We start from the raw sequence: 26,495 nt of genomic DNA, 5'->3' as shown, positions 1-26,495 counted from the left end.
CGCTGCAGGCCAGGCCCCGCCCGCCGCGGGAGCCGGAGCCGGAGCCGGAGCCGGAAGCGCGCGGGCCCCGGGCGCGCGGCGGGTCGCACCCGACGGGCCTCCGCGCCGCCCCCACCCCCACCCCCACCCCCGGCGTCCCCTCCTAGCGGAGCTGAGGAGAGGCGTCCCACGTGGCGAGCGGCTCCGCTCCGGGCGCCGTCCCGCGGCCGCGGGCCACATGGGTGTGCTCCAGGCGGGACTGTGCCCGGGCCTCACCCAGGAGATGGTCCAGCTGCTGCGGACGCGCGGGATCAAGACAGGTGACCGCGAGAGCGCGTTGGTGCGCGTGCGCGCGCGCGTGCCAGGCCCCGGGGTCGGGGCTGCCCCAGCCTGGGCGGACCCCGCGGGCTTGCAGGGCGCCCCCTGGAGGCCTTCCCTCGCAGGCCCCTCCCCTTCTGGGGAGCCTTCGGAGGAGGGGAGACCCCCCCCGCTAGACTCTGCGGCTGTCCTTTGAGGTCTGCCTCGTCGCACTCGCTGCCCTGAGGCGGAATCGCCCCCGTCCACGCAGGGCCCCCTCCCGGCCGCCCAACCGCGTGTCTCTCGTTCCAGTGGTGGACCTGGCTTCTGCAGACCCGGAGGAGGTCGCCCAGAAATGTGGCTTGTCGTATAAGGTGAGCCCACCACCGGCAGTCTCCAAACCGGGGTGCCTTAAACTATGCATCTCGGAGCGCACGGCCCCCGGGGTACTGATGGCCAGCCAGAGAGCCGGGGCCGCCCCTCGGGTGGGTGGGTCGGCGCGGTGGGCGCCCTGCCATGGGAGTCCCGAATGGCCCCGGCCCTTTTCCCAGGCCCTGGTAGCTGTGCGGCGGGTGCTGTTGGCCCAGTTCTCGGCGATGCCCATCAATGGCGCGGATCTCTACGAGGACCTGAAGACCTCCACCGCTATCCTGTCCACGGGCTGTGCGAGGTTTGTATGCGGATTGGAGGAAGAAGGCAGGAGGACCAGGCTGCCTCCGTGCTTGCAGTGCGAGGGCAGCTTGCACAAATGAGAGGGACACTTCCAGGCCTAGGCTTGCTGAGTTCTCTGAGCCCAGAGCAGGGCCTTTCAACCTCAGCACCCATGGACGTCTGCGCTGGATAATTCTAGGTTGTGCCGGACTGCCCTGCATATCACAGGCTGGTTAGCAGCATGCCTGGCCTCTACCCACTAGATGTCAGTAGCACCCCTTCCCGCACTCATGACAAAAAACGAAATTCTGCCGAGTAATTTCTGGGGGGAAAACCACTGCTCTGTAACATGCTATCAGTATCTTTTTATGATCTCGAAGAGCTCTCTTCTCCCGCCTACCCCCACTTCACTTAAGGGTATAAAGTGAGAGAGAACATTAGGCAGAACTAGCAGGAACCGTGGTGGCCTCTGCTGATTACAAGGTGCGGAGCTCTAAACCACCAGCCTGCTCCAAGGGAGAAAGATGAGGCTCTATTCTTACAGTTACAGGTGAGGCTCTACACTGTCCTCATCTATGAGTCAGAATCAACGCCTATAGCTGCGAGTTACCGTGTGTTGAGTGCCTGCGAGGCATGGCCTGGTGGCGCTGTGGGGTAGACGTTGGATTGCTTATATATAGGACAGGCAGTTCAAATCCACCAGCTGCTCCACGGGAGAAAGACGAGGCTGTTCCTGTAAAGATTCACAGTCCTGGCAATTTCTATAGAGGGCCCAAAGGAGTTGGAATCTACTCCATGGAGGTGACTTGATTTTGTTCCTGCATGGAGTCCCTGCGTGGTGCTCCCTGAGACGTCAGAGGTTCAAGACCACCAGGAGAAGGCCTGATGATCTGCTCTTGGAAAAATCCAGGCATGAGAAAACTCAATGGAGCCGAATTTTACTCTGACATGTGAGATGTCAGTCAAAGCAGACCAAAGGGCATCTCCACTGGGGTTTCCCCTCTGAGTCCAAAGGGGCTCAGGTGAGAGTCAGGCCCTGGAGTATTAGACCCAGTACTCGGTTCATTCACCAGTCTCTTGGGCACAGGGAGTGAGCGAGCGTATATAAAGGCGTAGTTACTACTCTCCCACGTTGTTTGGAGACAGTTGGAAGATGACAGGCGTTTTCTGGCCAAGCGAGTCTGACCTCTTGCCTGGCCTGTTTGTATAGCATTTAATTAATAACTGCCACCACAAAGGGCTTTGGAGTGACTTGGTGCTTGCTCTTACCGTAACACGTTCTGCTGGTGAGGTTGAGCCCTGAGTTGCTTGCTCACCCCTCTCAGGGCTCCAGCTCTGGGTGTGAGTCATCCAGCCACGGTTGAGTACCTACTGAGTGCTCGGCGTGAGGTTTGTACAGTAAGGCTGGTGAGTGTCTACTGGGTGCCGGGCACTGCTCTGGCCACAGGGCAGGCAAGGCCATGTCCTTTAGGTGAATGGGGTCTAGTGAGTGTGGCTGGATCCAGAGGGTCAGTAGAGAGGTAGCCTCAGGAGGGAAGGATGAACAGGAAGTGGAGGAGTTGGCCTTTGGGCTTCGGGTGTTTGCAAGACCGGCAGACACTGAGGAAGCATTTAGGGAGCAGTCAAGTGGTAAAGTGGCAGGGTTGCCACCACAGTGGGGAGTGGAAGGGGATAGCCGTGTGGTTCAGAGCCGCTCCGAAGGACGCAGTGAGGGAGGGATGGGCTTTCGTTGAGGGCTCACTGCACCCCCGTGCATCATTTCAGTCTTTCCAGCTGCCAGTGGGCCTGCTCTGATTGAAACCCGCATTTTATGGCTGAGGAAAGCAAGACCAGGGTTAAGTGGCTTACTCAAGGTTGCTCAGCTCAGGCCCTTGAAATCACATCTCAAGCTAAGGGTTTAGCCCATCTGCTCTCTTGCCTCTCTCAAGTTGGGAGGCAGTAGTGGGCAAACAGTTAGGCTGTCAGGTCAAGGTGTATAGGGCAGATGGGGCAGGGGGGCTGTCAGGAACGCGACCAGGGAGGGGCGGGCTGTGTCTGCGGTGTGTGGGGGGTGTCCCAACAGGGCAATGCCAGTGAGACATGGTGCAGGAGAAACGCCATGGGCCTCTACCAGGGGAAATGGTGTCAAGAATCAAGGTCAGCTGCCGTGGTGTCCGGCCTTCCTCAGTGTTCTGTGGAGGGACTGTTAACGGATGTAAAACGGGACTTGCGGGAAGAAGGTCTGTAGCTGAACAGTTTGGGAAGTGCTGAATTAGAGAGCTTTCCGTGCTGTAGGCCTTTCCTGAGGAAGTTCGGAGCAAATTTTTCCAAGAGGGTAGAGGGTTGCGTGCCTTGGGGAGAGGGCATCGTTGGGGAGCTTGGTGGTCCTTTGGCGGCCAGAGCTGTCTTGTTTGGTGGTGACTCCTGGGGAGCCCAACCACAGCACTGTAGCTGTAGCGGTCAGTTTCCTGTTGTGAATCGTTCCATTAGATTTTCAAGGGCTAATTTTTGGAAGTAGATCACCAAGCTTTTTCTTCACCTGCCCACCCTGGGTGACCCCTGCTGGCATTTGAAATACCCGTGATACAGCTTCTAGCTTACAGCAACACACCGCGTGACAAAGTGACCAATGGTTGGTGGTTGATGTGTGTATTCCTGCCTTCTTAGAACAGGTCTCATGTAAATGGGAGGCCTTCAGGCGGTGTTTGAATGAATGACTGAAAGCCGTTCAGAGGGGATGTGGAAGACAAATCCTGAAGCCACTTGTATCCCAGACAGGCATACTTTGAGTCTACAAGGCAGGTCAGGGAGGTAGGAAGCACCTCTAGGCAGTAAGCGATGTGGAACTGAAACACAGCTGAGATGTTGGGAGGGGGGAGGTGCACATGGGAATTCCTAATGGCCGATTATAGCCAAGGAGCTGGTTAATTCTTGGCCAAGGAGTCAAGGCCAATGGTTACCCTTGATTGTATATTGGAATCATCTGGGACTCCCCCCACCTTCTAGAAGTTCTGACTTCTTTGGTCTAGAGCAGTGGTTCTCACCCGTCCTAAGGCCACGAACCTTTAATACAGTTCCTCATGTGGTGGTGACCCCCCCCCAACCATAAAATTATTTTCGTTGCTACTTCATCACTGTCATTTTGCTACTGTTATGAATCGGTGACCCCTGTGAAAGGGTTGTTCAACCCCCAAAGGGAAGGGGTGTCACGATCCACAGGTTGAGAACTGCTGGTCTAGGCCAACGGTACTAAAACTTTTTGCACAATAGGATCATCTGGGGAAATCTTCCAACATTCCAAAGCCCAGGGCCACCCCAGACCAATGAAATCACACTCTCTGGAGGTGGGACACAGGCGTTATTGGCTCCCCAGGTGGCTCCAATGTGCCAAGTGTGAGAACCACTGAGAGAGGCCTCTGTTTTAAAGCTGGTTGGGTGGTTTTATTTATTTATTTATTTTTTGGTTGGGTGGTTTTAAAGGGCTGAGGGCACTGAGAATTCTTAGGGCTGAGGGTTTTCACACTCGAGTAGGCATCGGGATCCCCTGCTCCCCTGCTGCTGTAGATCGGAGGTGCAGCCTGAGAATCTGCATGGTACTGAGCCCCCAGGTGCTGCTGCTGCGGGTGGTTTGGGGACCCTTGGCTGGAGAACCTCTGCTGGGATGGAACTGGTTCCCTGAGCTCAGCGGGAGGGATGGAATCCAGGAGGGACCCTGGCTGGATGATGGTGCTTATTAAACGGCAGCGACAGGGTGGGCATAATCAGCCCCCAAATCCAGAGGGCTGGGGAGGAGGTTACCAGGGTATTTTGACTAATAGAATGCCAGTGGTTACAGTCATGGGTCCCTGGACCTGAAACAGATGGATTACCAAGGTGAAGCTTGGCATAGACCAAGAGGTCACGGGGACATTCAAGAGCCCTTTCAGAGGCCTGGATCCTGTGGCGGTGATGGTGGGGGAAGGGAGGGCGATGGCCGTGGACATGAATCAGAGACCTTGGAATAGATGTGGGTTTAGGAGAAGCGGGGCAAGGTGTGGAGAGTGGCTCGTGACCTGCTACTGTGTGGTTCAGGGTCAGAACCTGTGTCTTCAGGTTTCGCTCGACTGCTTCCATAAAACCGCCTTGGAAACCCTGTCGGCGGGTCTCTGTCCCGTAGGGTCACTGTGAGTCAGAATTAACTCCGCAACAAGCGCCAGGTCTCTTCCAAGATCTCCGTGGCCTGCCTGGCAGCACTGTTCTGGCTTACAAGTATCCAGTGATGTTGATGGGTCTCAGGCACTGTGCTGGTGCTGGGGATGCAACCTTGAAAGCTTCCCCAGCCTGTTGGGGGAGACAGACAAAGCCTAGCAAACAGGAAAAGACTACAAATTCTTAGGACTAATAAGTGATTTCATTAAAGTTACAGGTTATCAGAGCAATAGCCCCAGAGCAATCACATTTCCATATATACCAACACTAAGTATGTAGAAATGTAAATGTCAAAATGCACTGTCAATTTACACAGTTGTTCCAAAGAAAATTAAATGCTTTCAGTATAAACGGAATGAAGGATGTATAGGATCTGTATGCTGAAATGAGAAATTGTTGATGGAAGACTTAAATAGATGCAGAGACAAACCATATTCATGGAAAGGGAGACTCAACGTAAGAAAGGTGATCACGCCGGATAGGGCAAGATAAGACAAAATAATAATTTATAAATTATCAAGGGCTCATGAGGGAGAGAGGAGTGGGGAGGGAGGGGAAAAAAGAGGACTTGATGCAAAGGGCTTAAGTGGAGAGCAAATGCTTTGAAAATGATTAGGGCAAAGAATGTACAGATGTGCTTTATACAATTGATGTATGTATATGTATGGATTGTGATAAGAGTTGTATGAGTCCCTAATAAAATGTTAAAAAATAAAAGAAAAAAAGAAAGGCGATCAATTTTACCTAAATTCATCTGTAGATGTAGGATGATCCCTGCCAAAATCCCAGCAAGATTTCTTTTGGGTAGACACGGGCAAGTTCATTCTAGCATTCGCACAGAAAGGCAAAGAATCCAAAAGAGCTACAACAGTTTCTGGGGAAAAAATGAATGAAGCTAAATCATTCTGCTCATTGCGAAGCTTTCATAGAAACCAAGAAGTGTGGGACTGGGAGAGGGACTGGCATCTGGCATGTTGAATGCCGCAGAGTAGAGAGCACAGGAACAGCCACACAGTATGCCCAGCTGACTTGATAAGGCTACACCACATCAGTGGAGGAAAGCCAGCCTTCTCACCATTTGGTGAAAGCTATTGGGCAGCTATAGACGGAAAAAAAGAATCTTGTCCTAAACATCTTACTTCATCAAAGATTAAGTCAAAATGGATCCTGGACTTAAATGTAAAACTATAAAAATGTCTACGGGGGAAAACCCAACAACATCAAACGTCTTAGGGACTTACGGCTAAGCCAAGATGGCACTTGAGGACCAAGGTTTGCCTGACTCAAGCCAACGTATTTTCAGTTGCCTCATTTGTATGTGGGAGCTGGACAGTGACTTAAGAAAGACCGGAGAAGAATCAATGTATTTGAATGATCGTGTTGGCAGAGAATGAGCAAATTTGTCTCGGAAGAAGCACAGCCAAGAATGCTCCTTAGAAGTGAGGCGCATGCTCCTTGGACAGGTGATCGAGGAGAGACGACTAGTCTCTGGGGGTGGACACCCTGCTCGGTAAAGTAGAAGGGCCGTGAAAAAGGAAGACCCTTCAGGAAATGGACGGACACAGTGGTGACAAGTGTCAAGTGTCTCAGACATCGTAAGAATTGTGCAGTCGGCACAGGGCCTGGCAGCGGTTTGTTCTGCTGTGCGCAGGTTCACGGTTTCAGAGCCAGCTCGACGGCACCTAGCAACCACAGAAAAGCTTAAACCTGAATGATCCTGAAAAGGGAAAATGGATCAACTAGACTTCATCAAAATTTAAAGTATTTGTTTTACAAGCAGAGGATGAAAAGGCAAACTACAGCAGAAAAGATTTGCAAAACCCATGTTCAACACATGGCTTGTGGATAAACAACTCCCCACATGCCACAGGGGAAAAGACAAAACAATCCCATTTGCAAATGGAAAATAGAGACGAGCAGCCATTTCACCCGAAAGGCCTCACAGGGCACATACCACAGGCAAAATGTTTGAATCTATTAGATCTGACCAGCACCACAGTAAAAGCCCCCGTCAGAACAGGCAACAAACACAAAAACAAAACAGAAATCCCACCAGATGTCCAGGTTAGGAAGAGACAGAGCAACCCCCAGACTACTGCCCTTAGAGACGTTTCGAAATCAACGGCCACTTTCCAGTCAGATGTAGAAGTGACCACAGAACAGCTCGAAGAAGGTGCTGTTCAGACAGTCAGCTTTGTGAGGCCAACAGGGCACCATATGCCCAGAGCCAAGGTGAGGAGACTGGGAGAGAGAGGGAAATGAGGTGACTGAGAAGAGGATGCCCAGGAAGATGAGGCGGGTGAGGGCTGTAACCAGCGCCACAGAGGAAAGCGGATTTGCTGGAGAAACTGCCCCCTAAAACACTATGAAATGTTACATGTAGATAATGAACTATGAAGAAAATGCACATTGAGCTCACAGTAGAGATCACCTATCAGATTAGCTGAAATAGAAGTGACAGGTTGTAGTTGATCGCCACTGTGGAGTACTACCAGCAATGAACAGGAGCTACTGATGTAGGCAAGACCTTGGTTGAAGTGAGGGTTGTGCTGGCTGAAAAAAGGCAAAATCAGAGGTTACATATGGTGTGTGTGGCAGTTACACAATCTGTCAACTTGTGAAGGGGTAGAGTCTAGCCCGTCAATCAGGTCACAGTCAATGAGGCCTCTGTGAACATGACCTTTTCCTGAGGATTCTGGGAACTCCTGTCTTCTTCCCTGGAGGCGGGACACAGACTCTGCTACACATTCCTGCTGACAAGCCACGTGGAGCTACACTGATGGCAGCCAGAGCCCTGGAGCTAGAGGAGCCACGTGGAGACACCTGCCAGCGCTGAGGTGTTTCCATCGCCACGAGCCACAAGACTTTTCACCCACTGACCTGCGACCTTCCTGCATTCTACATCACTGCGTGTGTTGTGTGAGTGAAGAGGAATTTATAGACTGTTATCAGACTTAGGGGCTAATATGGTACTTGTGGACTTGCTCTGGGCTGGGATGTTTTCTCAATATACAATTACTCTGATAGAACGTTCTCTATTACACACACGAGTGTCTCTGGGTTTGGTTCTCTAGTCAACCCTGACCAACACAGTGTGATAGAGTACCAGCAGAGATGGAGCACAGGTGAGTGGCTCCCAGGGTGAGGGATGTGGCTATAAAAGAGTAGCGCCATGAAGACGTCTGATGGAAAGGCAAACAGCAAGCAAACAAATCCGTTCCATCGAATTGGTCCAGACGAATGACAGCCTGCATTTCAGAGTACAGCTGCATGGGTGCTTTCGAGGGCTGGGGGTCTTTGTAGGTGCTTCAAGGCCCCTGACCCCACCACAGAAGAAAGACCCCATGGCCCGGTGTTGCCAAGACTCCAGCCAAGAAAACCCACACAGGACATGTGGTCGCCGTGAGGCAGCCCTGACTTGGTGTCCAATTCTTTTGGCTCTAGACTTCCCGGAAGTTGCCAGGCTTTCCGAGGCACTTTTGGGTGGATTCAAACTGCCAGCCTTTGGTTAGTAGCCCAGTGCCCCTCTGTTTGCACCACGCAGGGGCTCCCGCACAGACGCACGTGACAATGCCACGTGGGAGCGGCACAGTCTGAGTGAACTCTGGATTGTACCAAGCGCAGTTTCCTGGTGGCTTTAGCGAGCTGCACTTTATGCCAGGTGTCACTACGGGGGGAACTGGGTAGATGGGACACAGCACCTCTGCACATTTTGCTTTGCAACTTCTGTGGCTTTATTGTTACTTCAAACGAAAAAGCTTTTTTTAAATGACAAACGATGGGACATACTGTCATGGAAGCCTGCACCAGGCTGACATGAGTCATGAAGGAATACCTTGTTTGCCTGGAGAGCCGGTGTTTGAAGTTGACTGGAAGGATGAGGAAGAATCTTTAGCTGTGCTCTCCCCAGAAGCCTCTGCCCCCCCCCCCAGGACACGCCTCCTGACCAGAGAGTGCTTGTTCTGCATAAATTTCTCTGCTTTGCCCCACACCCAAGGTTGATGTCTTCTCTTTGGCCCTCAGCTTGGACAAACTGCTTGATGGGGGTCTCTACACTGGAGAAGTGACAGAATTCGTTGGAAGTCCTCGTAGCGGCAAAACCCAGGTATGCAAGAGGTGGGCAGCTCGGAAAGATGGGAAGGGTGTACACTGAGGCCCTTGGCAAGCTCATGGGCACAAAACCGGGTAGAGAGACAGTGGGGACGCAAGTCGGGGCTGCCGTTGGGCTGTTGGTGCTGCTGGGATCTGCAGGATTTGGTGGGGAGCCCCCATTCCGGCCCTTCCCAGTGCCCCTGGTCTCTACTCAGGTATGTCTGTGTGTGGCTGCAAACGTGGCCCACGGCTTGCAGCAGAACGTGCTATACGTCAATTCCAGTGGGGGGCTGACAGCCTCCCGCCTCCTCCAGCTGCTTCAGGCCCGAACCCAGGATGAGGAGGAACAGGTAAGGAGGGAGGGGTTTTAGAGCAGGACCTGGCACAGCGGTGGTTTTGTTTTGTTTTGTTTTTGAGAGTTCTGACTATCTTGAACTTTGCACGAGTCCGTTAGACAAGAGTCACGTTTTGTTGTGTAACTGACTGTGCTTGTACTCACTGGGCCTCCCCTGCTCCTGCCATCACCAAGTCTTCAGAAACCCTCCCAACCCCCCACGCCCAGCGTGTGTTTCCAGCCCATCCTGCCCAGGTGCGGCATCACTCATCCATCACCTCCCCCCTTCCCACTGATCGCTGACTTCACTTTGCAGCGCAGTACCCAGGCAGCTAGCGCCGTGAGTGAGGACTGGCCGTCCACCTGAGTCGGCTTCTGGCTGTCTCTGCTTTCCTAGCCTCACAATCTCCGTCCCTCACCTCCTCCTCTTTTTAAACCCAAAGCCCTGTCTCCTCCCGGCCCCTTCAGGCAGGAGCTCTGCAGAGGATCCAGGTGGCGCATGTGTTTGACATCTTCCGGCTGCTGCACGTGCTGCAGGACCTCCGAGGAGGCACGGGGGCCCAGCAGGTGAGCCGTGCCGTCTGTCTCTCGCTCGCTAGCCAGGAGCCACCTGTGTGCAGGGAGGTGTCCCACAACAGACTCCTCCGGACATGCTCCCGCCGGTGTGCGCCGTCCTCTGCGGAGTGCTTCGTCCACATCGTTTTGAGAAGTCCACCTTCCCTCTGACAGCCTTTTGGGGCAGGACCCCGCATACTGCCTTCCTCTGTGCATGTCTGCTTCCCTGCTGGATGAGTCAGGGCCGGGTCCAGCTGAGCTTGACCGAGCGGTTTGACACAGACTTGAATTTTGAGGATATGTTAGCGTCTCACACGAACGTGGAGGGCACTGGGGCACTGGCGGGGTGTGTCTGGTGCTCTTGCTCTCCCCCCTCGAGATTCTGAAGCGGCTGCTGTGCCTCTAGGCACCATGGCTTCACACATCCGCAACCACGTCCAGGGCAGTGAGAGAGAGAAAGCTTTCCTGTACATTCCCTCGTTTATCGGGGCAATCTTTTCCCCCTTTACTTCTGGTAGACTCAAACTGGTTTACCTTAGTCTCGGGGGAATAGGCTGAAGGGCTTTTGGTCAGCAGCCTAGTGCTTCCCTCTTGTGCCACAGGCACTCCTTGTAGTTGAAGAGGATGCTTATTTCTTACGAGTCTGGTGCCCTGGTGGTATAATGCGTTATACCATGAGCAGCTAACCTCAAGGCCAACAGTTCAAAACCACCAGCCACTCCACAAGAGAAAGAGGAGGATTTCTGGTCCTGTAAAGATTTACATGCTCAGAAGCCCACAGGGGCAGGTCTACCCTGCCCTCAAGGGTCACTGTGAGTCGGCATCCACTGGAAGGGAGTCAGTGTGGGGTGGGTTTTTCCTGAAAAGGGTGTCTCGGGGGGCCAGCTGGCTCACACTGCTGGCCTCTCCCCAGGTGACCAGTCCTGGGACTCTGAAGGTGGTGGTGGTGGACTCGGTCACCGCGGTCATTTCTCCACTTTTGGGAGGTCAGCAGAGGGAAGGTGAGTGGTGTGGCAGAACCCAGGGTCAGACGGATACGGTCTCACCTCCCAGCTCTGGGACTCTGACCCCCTGTCCCTGACCCTTCTGCTGCTTCTCCTCCTCCAGGCCTGGCCTTGATGATGCAGTTGGCCCGAGAGCTGAAGATGCTGGCCCGGGACCTTGGTGTGGCAGTAGTGGTGAGGACCTCAGCTTGGTTGGCGGTGCCCAACCAAGTCATCTTTCTGCTGCTTGGCTTCCCAGAGGGAGGAGATGATTTGATCGTAGCTCTTTATTTCCGTCAAATGGCTCCTGAACCCCTAGAGCGCCCTGTGGGAAAGTGTCAGAGCCCTGCCCCCTGGCTCACACGGGCCCTGGATGATGACGAGATTGGATTCTTTACAGCCAAGGGGGTCAAGGGCAGTCTGACTGTTCATTTTACTGTCCATTTTTCACAAAGTCAGGGTTGTTGCAGTGTATTTTACACAGAGAGGGATTTCTCCCTCTTTGAGGTTTGATTAACAGATATAATAATATATAGTCTTGTTACCTACCGCTGCTACAAAGATAGTATTTCTATCACCCCAGAAGGTTCCCCAGCCCCCGGCCACCATAATCTCTGTGCAGTCTGCATAGTTTTGCCTTTTCCAGAGTTTCATGCGAGTGGACTTTTTTATTTCTCAAGAAACTTTCTATTTATGAAGTCATTGTTTTCAAACACATACGTCTCATGGAACGAGTGAGAAACCTAAGGTTAAACTCTGCAATCCCCTGTCACACCCACTGAAACGGTATCAGTAGTCTGACAGGCCCTCGTAGGCCATTTTCCTTGGCACTTCTATGCCTATTTTAAGTCTCCTTCCTAACTAAACTGTAACCTTGTTTAAACAACAACAAAAGACGATCTCAGGTTTGTTCCCGCCGGAGCCTGTCAGGATATCTTTTTATATCAGCTGCATTTGGTTTGCATGGTTGGTTCTATACCTGTACCACAGAGGTCGGCAAACGTTTCCTGTGGAGAGCCAGCAGATAGCTGAGGCTCTACGCCTATATCTGGGTTGTCGGTGGTGCCTGCTCAGCTGTGCCGTGGCGGCCTGACAGCAACCGTAGACAGTGCAGAAAGAAATGGTCATGGCTCTGTGCTGATAAAACTTTATTAAGAGAAGAGTTGTTGGGCCGAGTTTGATCTGTGGGCCATAGTTTGCTGATCCCTGCTTTACCTTAATGATCTAACCAGGTCCGGCTCGATGAACCTTTACGTCACAGCCCGAGTCCCTCTATGATAAATCAGACTACAGTGAGCAGCCTCAGACCTCCATCTCTTTTACAACCTATCTTACTTCCTTGAAATAAATTCATTACGGCCTAGTGGGCTGGGGGCACGCGGATCTTTCAGTGTCCACATAGGCACTGCCACATGTCCAGGAAGGTTATACTAATTTATGTGCCCACCAGGAGCCCAAGAGGATCTGTTCTGCAATCCTTTTGTCCAATTCCAAGATCCCAGGGCCACCCTTCCCATCTTCAGGGTGTGTGTGTGGGGGAGGGGGGGCTCCTGCTACATGCCAGGCCTGGCTCAGGTAGTGGGGTTCAGAGGTTACCCAGCCACACACACACCCTGCCCACGGGAGCTCATCGAAGAATGCACAGGTCTCTAGGGCTAGGAGCAGGCCTGGGCAGAGGAGGGCTGACTGTGTTAGGCTAGGTTGACCAGAGAAACCAATCCAGAGACACTCATCTATGTGTAAGGGAGAGCTTTAGATCAAGGAGCAATTGTATATTAAGAAAGCATCCCAGCCCAGTCCAGATCAAGTCCATCAGTCCGATATTAGCCCATGTGTCTGATACTAGTCCATAAATTCCTCTTCAGACTCACGCTGTACATGCAAGGATGTCGAATACAGGAAGGACACAGGCCAGTGGGGGGAAAGTCTGGTGGATTCCAGTGGCGGTGGAAGCAATCCCAGGGTGCTGGCTGCCATCAACGTGGCTCCAGATGGCTTGTCAACAGGAAGGCAAAGCAGAGAGAGCGTGTGTCCCGCCTCCAGGGAGGAAGAAAGGAAGTTCCCTGAATTCTCATGAGAAGGCCACACCCACAAGGAGGGATCATCAGGCTATGACCTGATTGACAGGCCAGACTCTACCCCTTCATTCTTATCTATCAAGTTGACATGAAATTGTATCACTGCCACACTGACCCAGCCCTCCCTCCTGCACTCTTGCCCATGTGCTCAGGGCCGGCCGGCTATGGTCTCTGCACACCCTTCTGTTGGGCGGCGGGTAGGGGACTCAAAGCCACTCTGGCTCTCCCTTAGGAGAGTGTAGAGAGCATGGCTGGTCCCCAGGCATCATCTCCTTGCCCCCTGGTTGGTGCCAAGCCTGAGCCCTGCTGCTTCCTGGTTTCCTGAAGCAAGCGAGACACCAAGGAGGACCCGGGGTCGGGGTCGTGGTCGGGGTCAGGTTCTGGACGGCTGTTGCTAAGAGGTGGAACTTTGAGGGAGTCGGTTCTCTGCCTACGATCCTGAGTTTTCCCATTGATAGGATGAAGTCATAGATCGGACGTCCTCTGGGCCAGCATTCTGGGTCTGTAAGCCTGATTCTTCTCAACACAGGTGACCAACCAGGTGACCCGAGACAGGGACAGCGGGAAGCTCAGACCTGCCCTGGGACGCTCCTGGAGCTTCGTGCCCAGCACCCGCATCCTCCTGGAGGTGGACGAGGGAGCAGGCCCGGCAGGTGGCCAGCGCGTGGCCTGCCTGAGCAAGTCTCCCCGCCAGGTAAGCTGGCCCCAGGAGCAAGCTGGCATTTGGGCATAGAGGGATACTTGCCATGGAAGCCCTGCCACCAGAGGCCACGGATACTTGCCACGGAAGCCCTGCCACCAGAGGCCACGGATACTTGCCATGGAAGCCCTGCCACCAGAGACCACTGCTTCGCATAACGCAAATGTTTCACTTTCCTGAGGGAGACGGACCCTGAGCTTCTCTTCAAGTGAATGGTCTCATTGGGGAACAGAGAAGAGTGATGGTCGAATAACCGAACGAACCGAATTGGTGTCCCTGGTGGCACAGTGGAGTGTGAGTTGCTCTGCTAATCACAAAGGTCAGCAGTTCAAGTCCACCAGCCTTGCCTACTGAGAAAGAGGAGACTGTCTGCTTACGTAAAGGTTTATATCCTCAGAAACCCAAAGAGAAGTTCTACTCTGCCCGATAGGTCACTATGTGTTGGAATTGTCACTATGAGTTGGAATCAACTTGAGGGCACTGGGTCTGGCTTGGGGAATTTGGGGCATATGAAGGTAGTTGAAATGTTAGGTGCTTTGTTATCTATATACTTAAGCACACATGCTAATTATGATCCAGCCACACCAAAAAATGCAACTGACTTTTCCCTCCTGTCTCTTCTTCCAGCCAACAGGAATCCGAGAGATGGTGGACATCGGGGCTTGGGGGCCTCCAGAACAGAGCCCAGGGCTCCAGGGGGATCAGACATGACTGGTATTGTTGATTGGGAAAGTAGGGGGACATATAAGCCCCTGCTTCCTTACCCATTGGTGCCTGGGTTCACTGCCACCGCAGGCCAGAGAAGGAGGGACGCAGCAGCAGGGACGCAGCTCTTCCTTGCAGCAAGCAGAGCGAGCCGTCGGCGAGAGAGAACCATGAAGTGGGAGAACCCAGAAATGCCTGCTGGTGCCCAGTTTTCTTCACTGGTTTCTACCACGTGAGTGCACCCTGGCACGGGCACCCCTGAAGAGGCATGCTCGTGATGATGGACAAGCCTGCACGTCATCTTCTGATCTCACGGTCAAGCTCGCATGACATCGTGACGGAGCCACGAGGCTTCTAGCCTGCTTGTCTCTCTTCTCCTTTGCCTTTTTGACGTCTGTCTGTGTTCCGTGGGCGCTGGGCTTGCCGGCTCTCAGCTCTGTCTCTGAATTCCTGGGTGGGAATAGCCTCCTGAATACAGAGCTCTTCCTCCTACGTTCTGCTCCTAAAGCCTAACAGAGAACCTTCCTGAGCCCCTGAGCCACCTCATTTGCCCCGGATGGCTGTGGGTCGCTCTCCCCAGCGAATGGGCGGACTGGGCCTCCTCTTGCTTGGATTCCACGCACCTGCTGTGATGAGCGGGAGCCTGGCAGTCCTAGGGATATAATTTAACCGGGAGGGGAGGATGCGACCTGCTGCTGGTGCACCCAGCCACTGTTTAATAGGGCTGCTGCCCGGGCAGCCCCTGGATGGTATAGAGTCACTTGAGGTGCGGAACCATGGCCAGGCCCAGATACAGACAGGAGCATTTGCACAGTGAATAGACCCAGCTGGGAAAACGGATGCTGGCGTAAATAATACAGAGCCAATCTCGTCCTTTCTGCAGCAAGTCATTGCTGGTGGCTCCAAGACCCAATGTAATTACACCTCGCTTCCTGCCAGCTGTACCACAGCCTAGTGCCCTCGAGTATGAAATCAGCCGCTGCCTGTTGCCAGCACTGGGGCCATCGTGTGAGAGCCCCAGGTGACCCTGGCTGCAGGCGGAGGACAGACAACACCCAGAAAAGAAGTATTGGAGGCAAAGCAGAGAAGTGATCGGAATTGTTTGCTGACCACATTTTTAAAAGAAAGGATACCTTTCTTGCTTAGAGAGCCTTTTGTGTAATTGATTTGTTGTGCCTTGGCTACAGGGAAAGGGGTCAGAGCCACAGGCTGAAGAGCTGACATTTAGAGACTGCGAAGGCAGCGGGGCAGAAGCGAGAAGCCTGGGGCATTGGAACTAAGTGATGAATTAGCTGTAGGGGATCTGAGACTGGGGGGGACCATGACACTTGCTTTCACAGACACCCCCCCCCCGCCCCCCCAGGAGATACTCATCTTCAGTAGCTTTATTCCAGCTCGGGATTTTACCCAGTTAGATAAGTATTGACACGTGCCTGCAGCCACTTTAAAAGGTTGAGTCCATTCACCTAGAATTCCTGAAACTAGTTGGGCCGCTAGACTCGTGGCAGACATCACTGATCCATCCCAGCATTCTCTTGGTGGGGCACGGACGTTTTTGCATCCTCAGAGCTTTTTTGATGGCCCATTCCAAGTAGCCCCTTACCAATCAGTTAATGTTGGCATTCAAGACAGTGTGGTTGCCCTCTGTCCTGAGTAGAGCTGCCATGGGGGGCGGGGCACAGGTGCCTTGTAGCTGCCTCAGAACCCTAGCATATCAGAGTTGGCAAGGCCTGCCAAGGTCAGCTGGGGGCCCTGGGTCTGTACTGGTTATGCATTGGGCTTTGTGCCACAGGTCAGCAGTTACAAACCACCAGCCACTCCACAGGAGAACGACAGCGGGGCTTTCTCCGTCCGTCACCAGTGACTGTCCTCGGGCCTCACGGGGCAGTTCTGCCCTGCCCTCCTTGGTCTCCAGGAGTCCAGGGCAGTGACTGTTGAGGTTGTAAAGGTCACCTGGGTCATCCTATCACTTAACCAAGGAGATAAGCACCCACAGGGTGGACCTGACCGTCCTAGTGGCTGAATGGGGATCAGAACCAGAAGTCCCGATGCCTGGTTCCAACCTTGTTCTGTTTGGCTGCCTTCATTTTTCCAATCTGCACAGTCTCTAGGAGGGGACTCGTTCCAGCTAGAAGTGCCACAGGCCACATCCAGGTGGCCTCTACAGTCGCAGGACTGGCCCAGCCCACACAGCATCCCTGCAGGACCAGCCTTTACATCTGGCTTCCTGCTCTGGACCTACCTCACTCTTGGAGGCCAGGGCTCTCCGTCTTGTCCCCTGCACGCTCTCTCCATCCCGCCTGGCTGTGCTATTCTCCCCCAACAGCCTTGGCCAGGCGGGCTCTTCTGCTCCAACTGTGCCTTTTGTTCATTTGCTTATGTGACTGCCTCCCCCAGTGGATCTGGTACACATTCATCCTGACGATCTCTCTTTTTAAGGGTTTCAACTGTCTCTGGATAGACGTTTGTAATAAACGCCCTGCAACACTCGCTTGTACTTACTGTTTCCGTTTCTGTGTGCTCATTAGTGCGAGAACCACTCCAAGGGCTCATGCCAGGCGAGGGGGCTCAGCAGATGTTAAACAGATGAGTGGATAGGCCTTCACTGCACGTCAGAGACAAGGACGGGGCAGAGGAGAGATGCAGGAATGCGGTTCAAGCTAGAGCAGCGGTTCTCAACCTGTGGGTCACGATCCCTTTAGGGGTTGAACAACCCTTTCACAGGGGCCGCCTGATCATAACAGCAGCAAGATGACAGTGATGAAGTCGCAGTGAAAATAATGTTAGGGTTGGGGGGGGGTCACCACAACATGAGGAGCTGTATTACAGGGCCACGGCATTCAGAAGGTTGAAAAGCACTGATCTAGAGGGTCCTCAATCCCCCAGAGCTTCCTTTTAAATCTTTCCAGAGAGGACTGTTGTTTGCATTCTGTTTGACTTCAGACAGAATTACTGTCGAATCCCTACCAGGTGCTAGAACTTGATACTCCAGGTGACCTCCACTCGGGCACAAGGTGCAGGTGTCATTGACTGCTTTCTGTGGCAAGTTAGGAACTGTTACGATTTCTTGGGTGAGAGAGACCTCGGTCCTTGGCTCCGCTGGAGAAAGATTTCACGCTTAAGCCTGGTTGTGATCCAAGTGGGATTTTTTAAAGGACGGGAGAAGTTTCAGGCGTTACAGTGAACTAAACACAAGCACCCACGTGGCACTGCAAACCCACACGTGGCAGCCAGAGAGCCCGCAAGTCCAAGCAGAGAGCAGAGGAGCAGCTGAAAACGGGTGGTCTCAAAGTTCCAGGCTTTGGGGGCCTTCTGCTGGGAGGCATGGTCGACAGTACTGGTTGACCCCACTGGCTGAATTAAGCCCACCTGGCCTAGTTTGGGCCCACCCAGGTGTACCGCCTTCCTGACTCAAGGGCTTGCATTTGGAGCATGCTCAAATGGACGGACACCCATGGTCCCTGCTGTAGCGACCCGACATATCCGCGGAGACATGAAAAGCCCCACCAGCAGAAAGAGTGGTCCCTTTGTGGCTGGTCCCTTGAAGGGAAAGGAGAGCTTGGCCCTCCTCTACTGCCCCACCCGCCCCATCAAAGCAGACCTTCTTCAGAGTTCCCGGGTGCAAAATTGCCTCTTGCACCCAAGTCCAAGTGAGTAGGAAATGGGAAAACTCAGGCGCAAACCAACCAGAAAACACCCTGGAATGGAGGCTGGGGCCAGCTTTTCCTGAAGCACGTGGTGTGGCCATTGGAAGAAGGGTTCGGCTTAGAAAGGAGGGCGTGTGCGGAGGAATTGAACAGTAGGTAGGCAACACCCCCATGCCGCTGCCATCCTGAAAAGCAGCTTTAGTAGGCCCATCTTGTGTGTGTGTCCTCACCTCATTTGGACCCTGAGACATTCTTGTGAATCATTTCCTGTGTTTCGTTCGCTGTGTATCGCGATTTGGGTGAAGGTTTGTGGAGCAAGATTATCCATTTTCATTTCAATAATTCATACACCATTGTTTCATATCATTAATGGCAACCCCTGTCGTGTCACCGCTTGTCTCAGTCACGTATCTTCTTTTCCTGTCTGCGTTTCTCCTCCTTCATTCATAACCCTCCGGCCTGTGTCCTTTGAATAAATGCTGCCCTTTTGATCTCCAATGGTGGACGATTCTAAGAAGCACTACCTCCCTGGTGTTATGGTTCCCCTAACAAACCTGTCTTTTGTTTGGCTTACAATCAAGCCACCGTTTGAGTTCATCCTCAGACCTGCGGAGTGGTGACGAAGGACCGGAGTCTCTAGGGGTGAGGCATTCCGTTTTTCAGACTCCAGCGAGAATGAAGTGGCAGCACCGGGATCCCATCTCCAATCTGTGTGATTCTAAACCTTCCCATCCTCCTGCTGCCTTTGGCTGTGAATATGTAAATGTTTTCAATAAAATTATTTTTATTTTCTATTTTGCCCAGATAGCAGCAAAGTCTGCACGTCCCAACGACTTTTCAGCTTAGCTCACCATAAAAAGCTGGATCCGAGATCCACTTTATCAGCTCTTTCCGATCTCCCCCGGGGAAGTTAGAAGAGAGAATGAAACGCACTTGGAGAACAGAGATATCATTAGTATAAAAGCCAGCTGAAGGTTTGCGGACCACTCACAGTGCATAGAAAGTAAAATGAACCAGGAGGAGATAAGGACGCCTATCTTGCTTGGGCTTTGCAGTGCGCTCACATGGGCACTGAGGATGCGAGCCAACACTACGGCTGTGTGGAGGGTGAGCATTGGAGAAGGCTCTGTGGGGCAGGAAACTTAAGAGAGAGCTGGGTGCATTAGTCATCAAGGGTTCCCCCGCCCAAAAGGCACCTTCCCGCAAGTTTGCCTGGCGTGTTGCACCAGCTACACAACTTCAGTGCTTTCCTGAACAGACACCACAGTAGCCATCTGTGATAGTCCGGGGAGACTAGAGAAGCAGACTCAGATATTCATGTCGAAGAGCTTTATACAAAAGAGCAATTGAATATTTAGAAAACACCCCAGGCCAGTCCAGGTTAAGCCCATAATTCTGATATTAGCCCATATGTTCATTACCAGTCTATAAATTCTTCTGCAGACTCAATGCAGCACATGCAGTGATGCTGAATGCAGCGAGAAAGATCGCAGGCCAGTGGGTGGAAAGTCTTGTGGATCCAGTGGCCGTAGAAGCATCTCAGCGCTGGTAGGGATCTCCATGTGACTCTTCCAGCTCCCAGGGCTCTGGTGTACCTTCATGTGTCTTTTCAGAAGGAATGTCTCGCAGGGAGTGAGCATGAGTCCCACCTCCAGCGAGCTATTTATCTCCTTAGCACCTCCAAACGAGGTGGTCAAGCTGCGACCTGATTGACTGGCTAGACTCCACCCCTTCACTCAAACGGACAACAGATTATGTCACTACCACACCATCCATCTTGTTCTGTTCCTGCCGTTAGGGGGATGTTCCAGTGTTTCATCATTAAGATGTTTTGGGTGTCCATAGTAACCATCTTCCAAGCTAAAGACCTCTCTGCTTTTGCTGCTGTCTGTCCTGGAGAAAGACCAAGCATTGCCCATCCCGTTTGTCATGTGTGTGTTCTCCCTCCCAGCCAACGGGAGGCCCAGACACCCTGCCACTGCACCCCCCCACACCTGCCATCCTGCGGGTTTCACCCGTTGGGAAGCCCTGGGGTTCTAGCACTTCTGCAGCTTCTCTTTCGAATTTTCTTTTCTGCCAGAAGATAAGTCTGTGCTCAAAAAGATACAAAACCACAGAACAAAGGTTTCTTTTTTGTGTGTCTCCTAACTAATTCGGCTTTCGCGCTCATACTGCTATATAACCTTGAATAAATAACTTTTTTTAAAAGGGTGGTATAGTTTATGCAAAACATGCATATTTCCCCAGAAATATAATAGGCACCTAGTCTATTATTGGGCCCTTATAATGCCTCAGAGATACTGGCGTCAGTCTCCTCCCATCCAGGCAGGGCTGGTCCCACCGGGGTGTGAGTCAGGTCGTCTCAAAGGGCCTGTGCTCAGAGCCCCCCTCCTTAGCCTGATGCTCTGCTGTCAGTCTTGACGTTCCTAATGCTTTTCGAACAAGAGACTCCACATTTTGCACTGGGCCCTACAAATTATATCAGAGTTGCCAGTCCCATGTCTGGAGTTTGGTAGAAATCTATACTTCCAGGCCCTTCTCTTTCAGGAAAAATCCCACCTGTGATTTCTCTTGTTTTTATTTTTTCGCTGATTTATTTTTTTTTAGGATGCCCGGTGCCATCGAAAAATTAGACTTGGCATCCTGCAAGTGTTGATCTCTGAACGATTCCATTCTGGGTCTGAAGTGAGCAGTTTACAGAGCTTATCAAGTCCAAGCAGAACGAGGAGGCAGATGGCTTCCATGAAATACTTACCACCTCAGGAACCCTAGAGAGTCATTCTCTCCTGCCTTACAGAGTTTCTGTGCGTCGGAATAGACACAACGACGGTGAGATTTCTTGGATTTAGGGCACCCTGTGGCACAGCGGTTAAGTGCTAGGCAATTAACCGGAAGGTGGGCGGTTCAAATCCCCATGTTCCTCCGCAGCAGAGAAGAGGTGGCAAATTTACCTCCATTAAGATTTCAGCCTTGGGAACACAGTGGGGTCAGTTCTCGACTCTGACCTATTGAGACACAATGAGTCAGAACCACGGAATCCACAGCAGTGGGGTTGGTCTGGGTTTGATCCGATCTAAGCCGGGGAAGGTATGACTCAGGATTTTGGAATCAGGAAGATGCGGGCTCAAAACCCTGGCAGGTCTTTCTGACAGGATGACTTAGACAATGCAATGTCTATTTCGTTGGTAAAAAATCTGTGTTGCAGGGGAATTACGTTCTCTTTCTTGGCAAAATGTGCCTCAGGGGGAATGGAACATAATCGATGTGGAGTACATGTCACAGAGAGCCTGGCACATAGTAGGTGTCCAATCACCGTAAATTCTTCAAGCTCTTGCCAGCAATAACAAAACCAAACAGGGCCTGGCACTGCCAAGCCATGAGGCTTGCTAATAAAAGCAATGCTATGATTTATTTCTCCACTACTGTTTGGGGAAAGGCATTTGCTTCATAAATATGTATTGGGAAGTACTTAGCAAATGAGTAGGAATAATAAGAATATGTCAAAGTAAACAGCTCCTATAAATATGTCACTTGGTAGACAAATTCGTGTTTTATTACTACTAAATACTATTGCCCGACGGAAAGGATCTCAGATTACTTGCACAATGGGTACATTATTGAGCTCCTCTGTGGAAGGCATGATAAAGATGAAAAATAGTGATGGTTGTAGTGCTAAAGGTGGAGAAAGGAGGAGTATGGGTAAATGCAGCAGCTCCCAGACCTCCTAGGGCAGCCGGGTGTGCATTCTTTATCGGCATTCCAGGGATTTCACTCTAATGCAGTGGTTCGCAACCTGTGGGTCGTGACCCCTTTGGGTACTCGCCCACATACGAGCACCTGGCACGAAGACTGTTACTCCTGCTACACCATGCTTCAAGACAAAATTTCATTGATTTGTCATTAGAAGTAAATATTTCACAGTATATAATTACGTATTGTTTTTGTGATTCATCACTATGCTTTAATCAATTTGTAACAATGAAAATACATCCTGCATGTCAGATATTTACATGACAATTCATAACAGTAGCAAAACTACAGTTATGAAGTAGTAGCAGGAATAATTTTATGAGGAGCTGTATTAAAGGGTCGAGGCATTGGGAAGGTTGAGAACCACTGCCCTACTGTGAGCCAAAGGAGCAGAAGGGCAAAAAGAAGGAAAAGAAACTTCCCACAGGATGTCATGGATCTAAACTCCCCGGGATCGGGTCTAATCAGCAGATTAAGTACACTCCCACTTGGAACTGGGCGCTCAGTTTGTCCGTGTTGGACTGCTGGAGGCCCCGCCCCAGCTTGGTTTCAGAGGTATTAACCGGTTTCAGAGGTATTAGCTGTTGAGGCTGCAATTAACAAGGAGAGGAGGAGAAACCTGATGGAGACTGCTGGGCCTTAATTACAGGTCATGAGTCCATTTGAGAAATCGGAGAGGATGAACAAGGCCCTGGCATCTCAAGGGAAAGGGAGCCGGAGAGGGAAAAGAGACAATACATGCCTGTGTCAGGGGAAAGAGAGCCCTGGGCCAGGCAGAGAAGACAGGGAATTACATCAAGGGATGTTACAAAAGTAGCCAGGTGGGAAAAGGTGGGTACTTTTCATTCAGGTGCAGATGACCTCTCACACTCTAGCTCTTTTAATGTATTCCTGAAAGTAGAAAGAACCAGCTTTAAACTCCAGCTCCCCTTTTTCTATTCGGTGGAGCTTTTGGTAAATGCCTTAATCTGCAGATCCGCATCGACCAAGCGGGGCTAATAGTACTAAGTTTGCTGGGTTGTCGTGAGGTTTGGAAATAATACTTGTGAAACAACAGAAGCTGGCATGTCCAAATTATGTTTGAACTCATTTCCTGTCATGATGGAATTTCTTTGCTATTTTAAAAGACGAGTACAAAGTGCTCAGAACTCTGGGAGGTCTCAATGGAAACCTTACGCATAAGAAAATGAAGTATCACTAGACACCAGTTAGAAGAATGATTAGATTTATATCATTTTTATGAGTAGGCATCTTAGCCCTCGGGGGCTAATGATCCTCCACGCTACCCTGGTGTGTGATCGTTTACTAAGCAGAGGTGTAGACACACTAGCTCATTTAGCTCTCATCTGATACCAACCTGCCCTTAGGGATGAGGCAGCTGGAATTTAGAAAGGTTAATTACCTTGCTGGAAAAACCCAATTCGGACTCACAGCAAACCTGTAGGACAGGTAGAACTGCCCCTGTGAGTTTCTGAGACTGTAACTTTTTACCTGACTAGGAGGCCTCTCTTTTCCCCCTCAGAGCGGCTGGTGGTTTTGAACTACTTACCTTGCGGTTGGCAGCCCAACGCAACGCGTAACCACCACGTCACCAGGGCTCCTTACACAACTCGAGTGATCAAGGTGGAGTTGACAGTGCGATTCATGTCTATCCCTTCTTCCTCCCAACAGTCCCCTCACTTTTCTAAAGCTAAACTAGCTATTGCATACACTGGGAGGGGGCTGTGGAGTGAGTGGGGCAAGCATGGCTTCTGACGTCCTAGAGGTCTGACTTGAAACACGGGCTGTGACACCTTGAGGAAGTGACTGACCCCCATAGGGCTCCCAGCACCCTAGTGAGGAATAATGAGACAGGAAAGCCAGGCAGCTCTTTCGGGAGCCTGGGCTCCGCCAGGGGGCGCGCGCTGGAGCGCGCTCTAGCCCGGAGCGCGGCGCTCCTCTCTATGGTGGCCCGGGCGCGGCGGGCGCGGCGGCGCGCTCCCGAGAGGGGCGGGGCCGCGTGATGGGCGGGGCGGCGCGAGGGGCGGGAGTGCCAGGCCGGGTCGGCCTGGGATGGGTGGGGGGGCCGACTTCCTGGGGCCGCCCGTGGTGATGTCGCCACCGCCCCCCAGTGCCCCTGTGCCCCGGAGACGCCGCTGTGGCGGAACCCGGAGCCCCCCAGCCTGAGGCGTCGGCGGCCGGGATCCGCCCCTCCCCTCGCCTCCCAGGTGCGGGCCGGGCGGGCCGCCGCGGCAGGTGAGGAGGGACGGCATAGGGATCTGTGGGGCGCCCGCCCGCGGGGTGGGGGCCCCGGGGGAGCGACGGGGGAGCGGCACGCTCAGGCCTCCTGCCGCGCCGGGCTGTGGTCTGGGGGCGCCGTGTCTGTGGGGGCGCCGCCTGGGACTCTACCCGGGATGTGGAAAAGTCCCTTCCTCTCTGGAATATTCCGCCGTCAGGGCCGCGCACACCTGTCCCATTAACGGCGCCCGTAAAGGTTGCACCTCGGGGGCAGTTCCGGGGGCCGTGCGTCCTCGGGTGTTTCCCATCGCCCTGCAAACCGGCAGTGCCCCGCGAGTCCTGGAGGGGAAGACGCCTCTTTGTAGGACAGGGGAAACTGAGGCAGGTCCTTTCAGGACGCAGCCCCCCGCACTTCCTGGGAAGGAGACGCGGCCGGCGTCGGGGAGGGCGGCGGAGTTGGGGCGTGTGGGCGCTCGGAAGGGGTCCCCTGTTCCCTGGGGCTGCGGTGTGAACGGGACGTGGCGGCAGCGACGGAGAAGGAGCGGAAAGTGAGGCTCCGAGCTCCCTCGACCCTCTGAGCGCCGCGGAGCCGGGGTGCAGGCCGGTAGCAGGAGGGACAAACCACAGCGTCTTCTCCCCGCGTAGTTGGGCTGTCATTTGTACTGGAAGAAAAAACCCCACAAAACTCTGCTCGTCCTGCAAGAGGGTGTCAGCGCCCCTCCCTGCCGACCATAAGGAAAGGGTTTTTGTTAGCCTGGAAGTGGGGCTTTCCGCACAGCAGTCACTTTGCTCCGGTTAAAGGTCGCAGTGACCTGCCCAAACAAAGAGTCCGAGAAGTGTGGCCTCCTAAGAAAGCCGGATATTCGTGTTTGCGTCCCTTGTATTGGTTTAGGGACTTGGCTCATGGGGAGACCTCCTAGCACCACAGTTGCTGCATACATCCTTTGGGGGCAGTTTTGTTGGGTAAGCTTTGCACTGCTAATTTCAGGTGGGTGGTTCAAACCCACCACTTGCTCCAAAGGAGAAAGTTGAGGCTGCCTGCTCCCTTAAAGATTTGACAGCCTGGAGAACTTTATGTGGGGTTGCTATGAATCAAAATAGATTCTGTAGCACTGGGGTGGCCCTCCTTGTTACAGACAGTTCACTTGACTCAAAGGTAGCCAAGCCTGTCCTTATTGCACCATTTTTCCAGAAATGGGAGGAAGCTGGGACGTGTTTATAGAGGGTTTAGAGTTCAGGTTTGACAACCTTTGTCCTTCTCCCTGGAGCCCTGATGGCATAGTGGTTGCTCATTGGGCTTCCCTCTGCAAGGTTGGCAACAGCTCTTGGGAGAAAGACTGGATGCTTTCCACTCCTGTAAACAGTTACGGTCTCGGGAACATGGGGACAGTTCGACCCTGTCCTGTACGGTTCTTGAGTGACTCTTGACTCGATGTGAGTGAGTTTGGTTTGGTTTGGGTATCTTCCATCATGATTGTATTTCTTTTCATATTCAGGGGGATAGATGGTAGCATAAATGTGTCTGAAACTTTTCATCGCATATGTTGTAAATCTGGATGTCAGAGCGTGTGTGGGTCTCAAAATGAGGTGGGTATTGTTTAGGTTGATGTGGCAGGGCTAACTAATCAAAAGCATGCTTGCATTTGAAGAAAAATGTCCATGTAATTTAGGATACACATACATTTTATTGTTGGTATCTAAAAGTCCCGCCTTCTAAAAACATTTCTATTGATCAAGTAGACAACTGTTGTATGACTGTTTACTTTGGGATTGGTGCTGGAAAGTTAGAATGATATATGCAGAAAGAGCTGTCCTCAGAAAACTTAGAAATTCATGTGTTTCAAACTTCCTCGTGGCCAAGCTGGTCGCCATAACTTGGCTTGGCATCATGTGATAAGAATGTCACTTTAATGGTTCTTAAAATGGTCTTGGGAAGGGCATTTTCAGTGACCACCATTGAAGAAAATAAGCAGCAACAATAACAACAACAACAAAAAAAGATGTGCAAAATTTCTTTTCTAATTACATCACCATTGTGATGTTCCATACAACACCCATCTGTCTGAGTGGCATACCTGGGACTGCAAACCTGCATAAACCCCAGGGATTTATTTTGTTGTTGTTATTATATGCCATCAAGTTGGCTCTTACCCATAAATAAAAAACAGACTCACTGCCATGGAGTTGATGCTGACTCGACTCACAGTGACCCTATAGGACAAGGTAGAACTGCCTCTGTTAGTTTCTGAGACTGAGACCCTTTATGAGAGTAGAAAGCCCTGTCTGTTTTCCAAGGAGCGGTTGGTGGTTTCAAACTGCGCGGGCCTGGCAGATAGCAAC

At 52.2% G+C, this 26,495-nt stretch overlaps 2 protein-coding genes across 3 annotated transcripts in view; both read left to right on the top strand.

The window, feature by feature from the left end:
• Positions 1-140: 140 nt before the first annotated feature.
• Positions 141-17,144, top strand: RAD51D (RAD51 paralog D). The gene is made up of 10 exons (XM_075561402.1): positions 141-299; positions 589-650; positions 828-946; positions 9,118-9,199; positions 9,402-9,536; positions 9,989-10,087; positions 10,989-11,076; positions 11,183-11,253; positions 13,666-13,830; positions 14,464-17,144. Exons 1-10 carry the CDS (start codon positions 218-220, stop codon positions 14,545-14,547), a joined length of 987 nt encoding a protein of 328 aa, XP_075417517.1. The 5' UTR covers positions 141-217; the 3' UTR covers positions 14,548-17,144.
• Positions 17,145-24,042: 6,898 nt separating this feature from the next.
• The window catches only part of RFFL (ring finger and FYVE like domain containing E3 ubiquitin protein ligase), an 86,905-nt gene continuing 84,452 nt past the window's right edge, over positions 24,043-26,495 (top strand). The window contains exon 1 of one of the 2 annotated variants that reach the window (XM_075561398.1): positions 24,043-24,173. The gene's annotated coding sequence lies outside the window, so the exon portion shown is untranslated. The remainder of the gene's footprint in view (positions 24,174-26,495) is intronic. The other variant, XM_075561399.1, reaches the window with a different exon arrangement.

This window comes from Tenrec ecaudatus, chromosome 10 (assembly GCF_050624435.1).
Source record: "Tenrec ecaudatus isolate mTenEca1 chromosome 10, mTenEca1.hap1, whole genome shotgun sequence".
NCBI lineage: Eukaryota > Metazoa > Chordata > Mammalia > Afrosoricida > Tenrecidae > Tenrec > Tenrec ecaudatus.
The sequence above is the reverse complement of the archived record's forward strand: the minus strand, read 5'-3'. Positions and strand labels throughout refer to the sequence as shown.

Excerpts from the sequence above, each read along its gene's own strand:
- RAD51D (XM_075561402.1), top strand. The coding sequence starts at position 218 with ATGGGTGTGCTCCAGGCGGGACTGTGCCCGGGCCTCACCCAGGAGATG. Across the intron at positions 651-827 it reads AATGTGGCTTGTCGTATAAG|GCCCTGGTAGCTGTGCGGCG; the intron begins GTGAGCCCACCA and ends CCCTTTTCCCAG. Across the intron at positions 10,088-10,988 it reads GAGGCACGGGGGCCCAGCAG|GTGACCAGTCCTGGGACTCT; the intron begins GTGAGCCGTGCC and ends GCCTCTCCCCAG.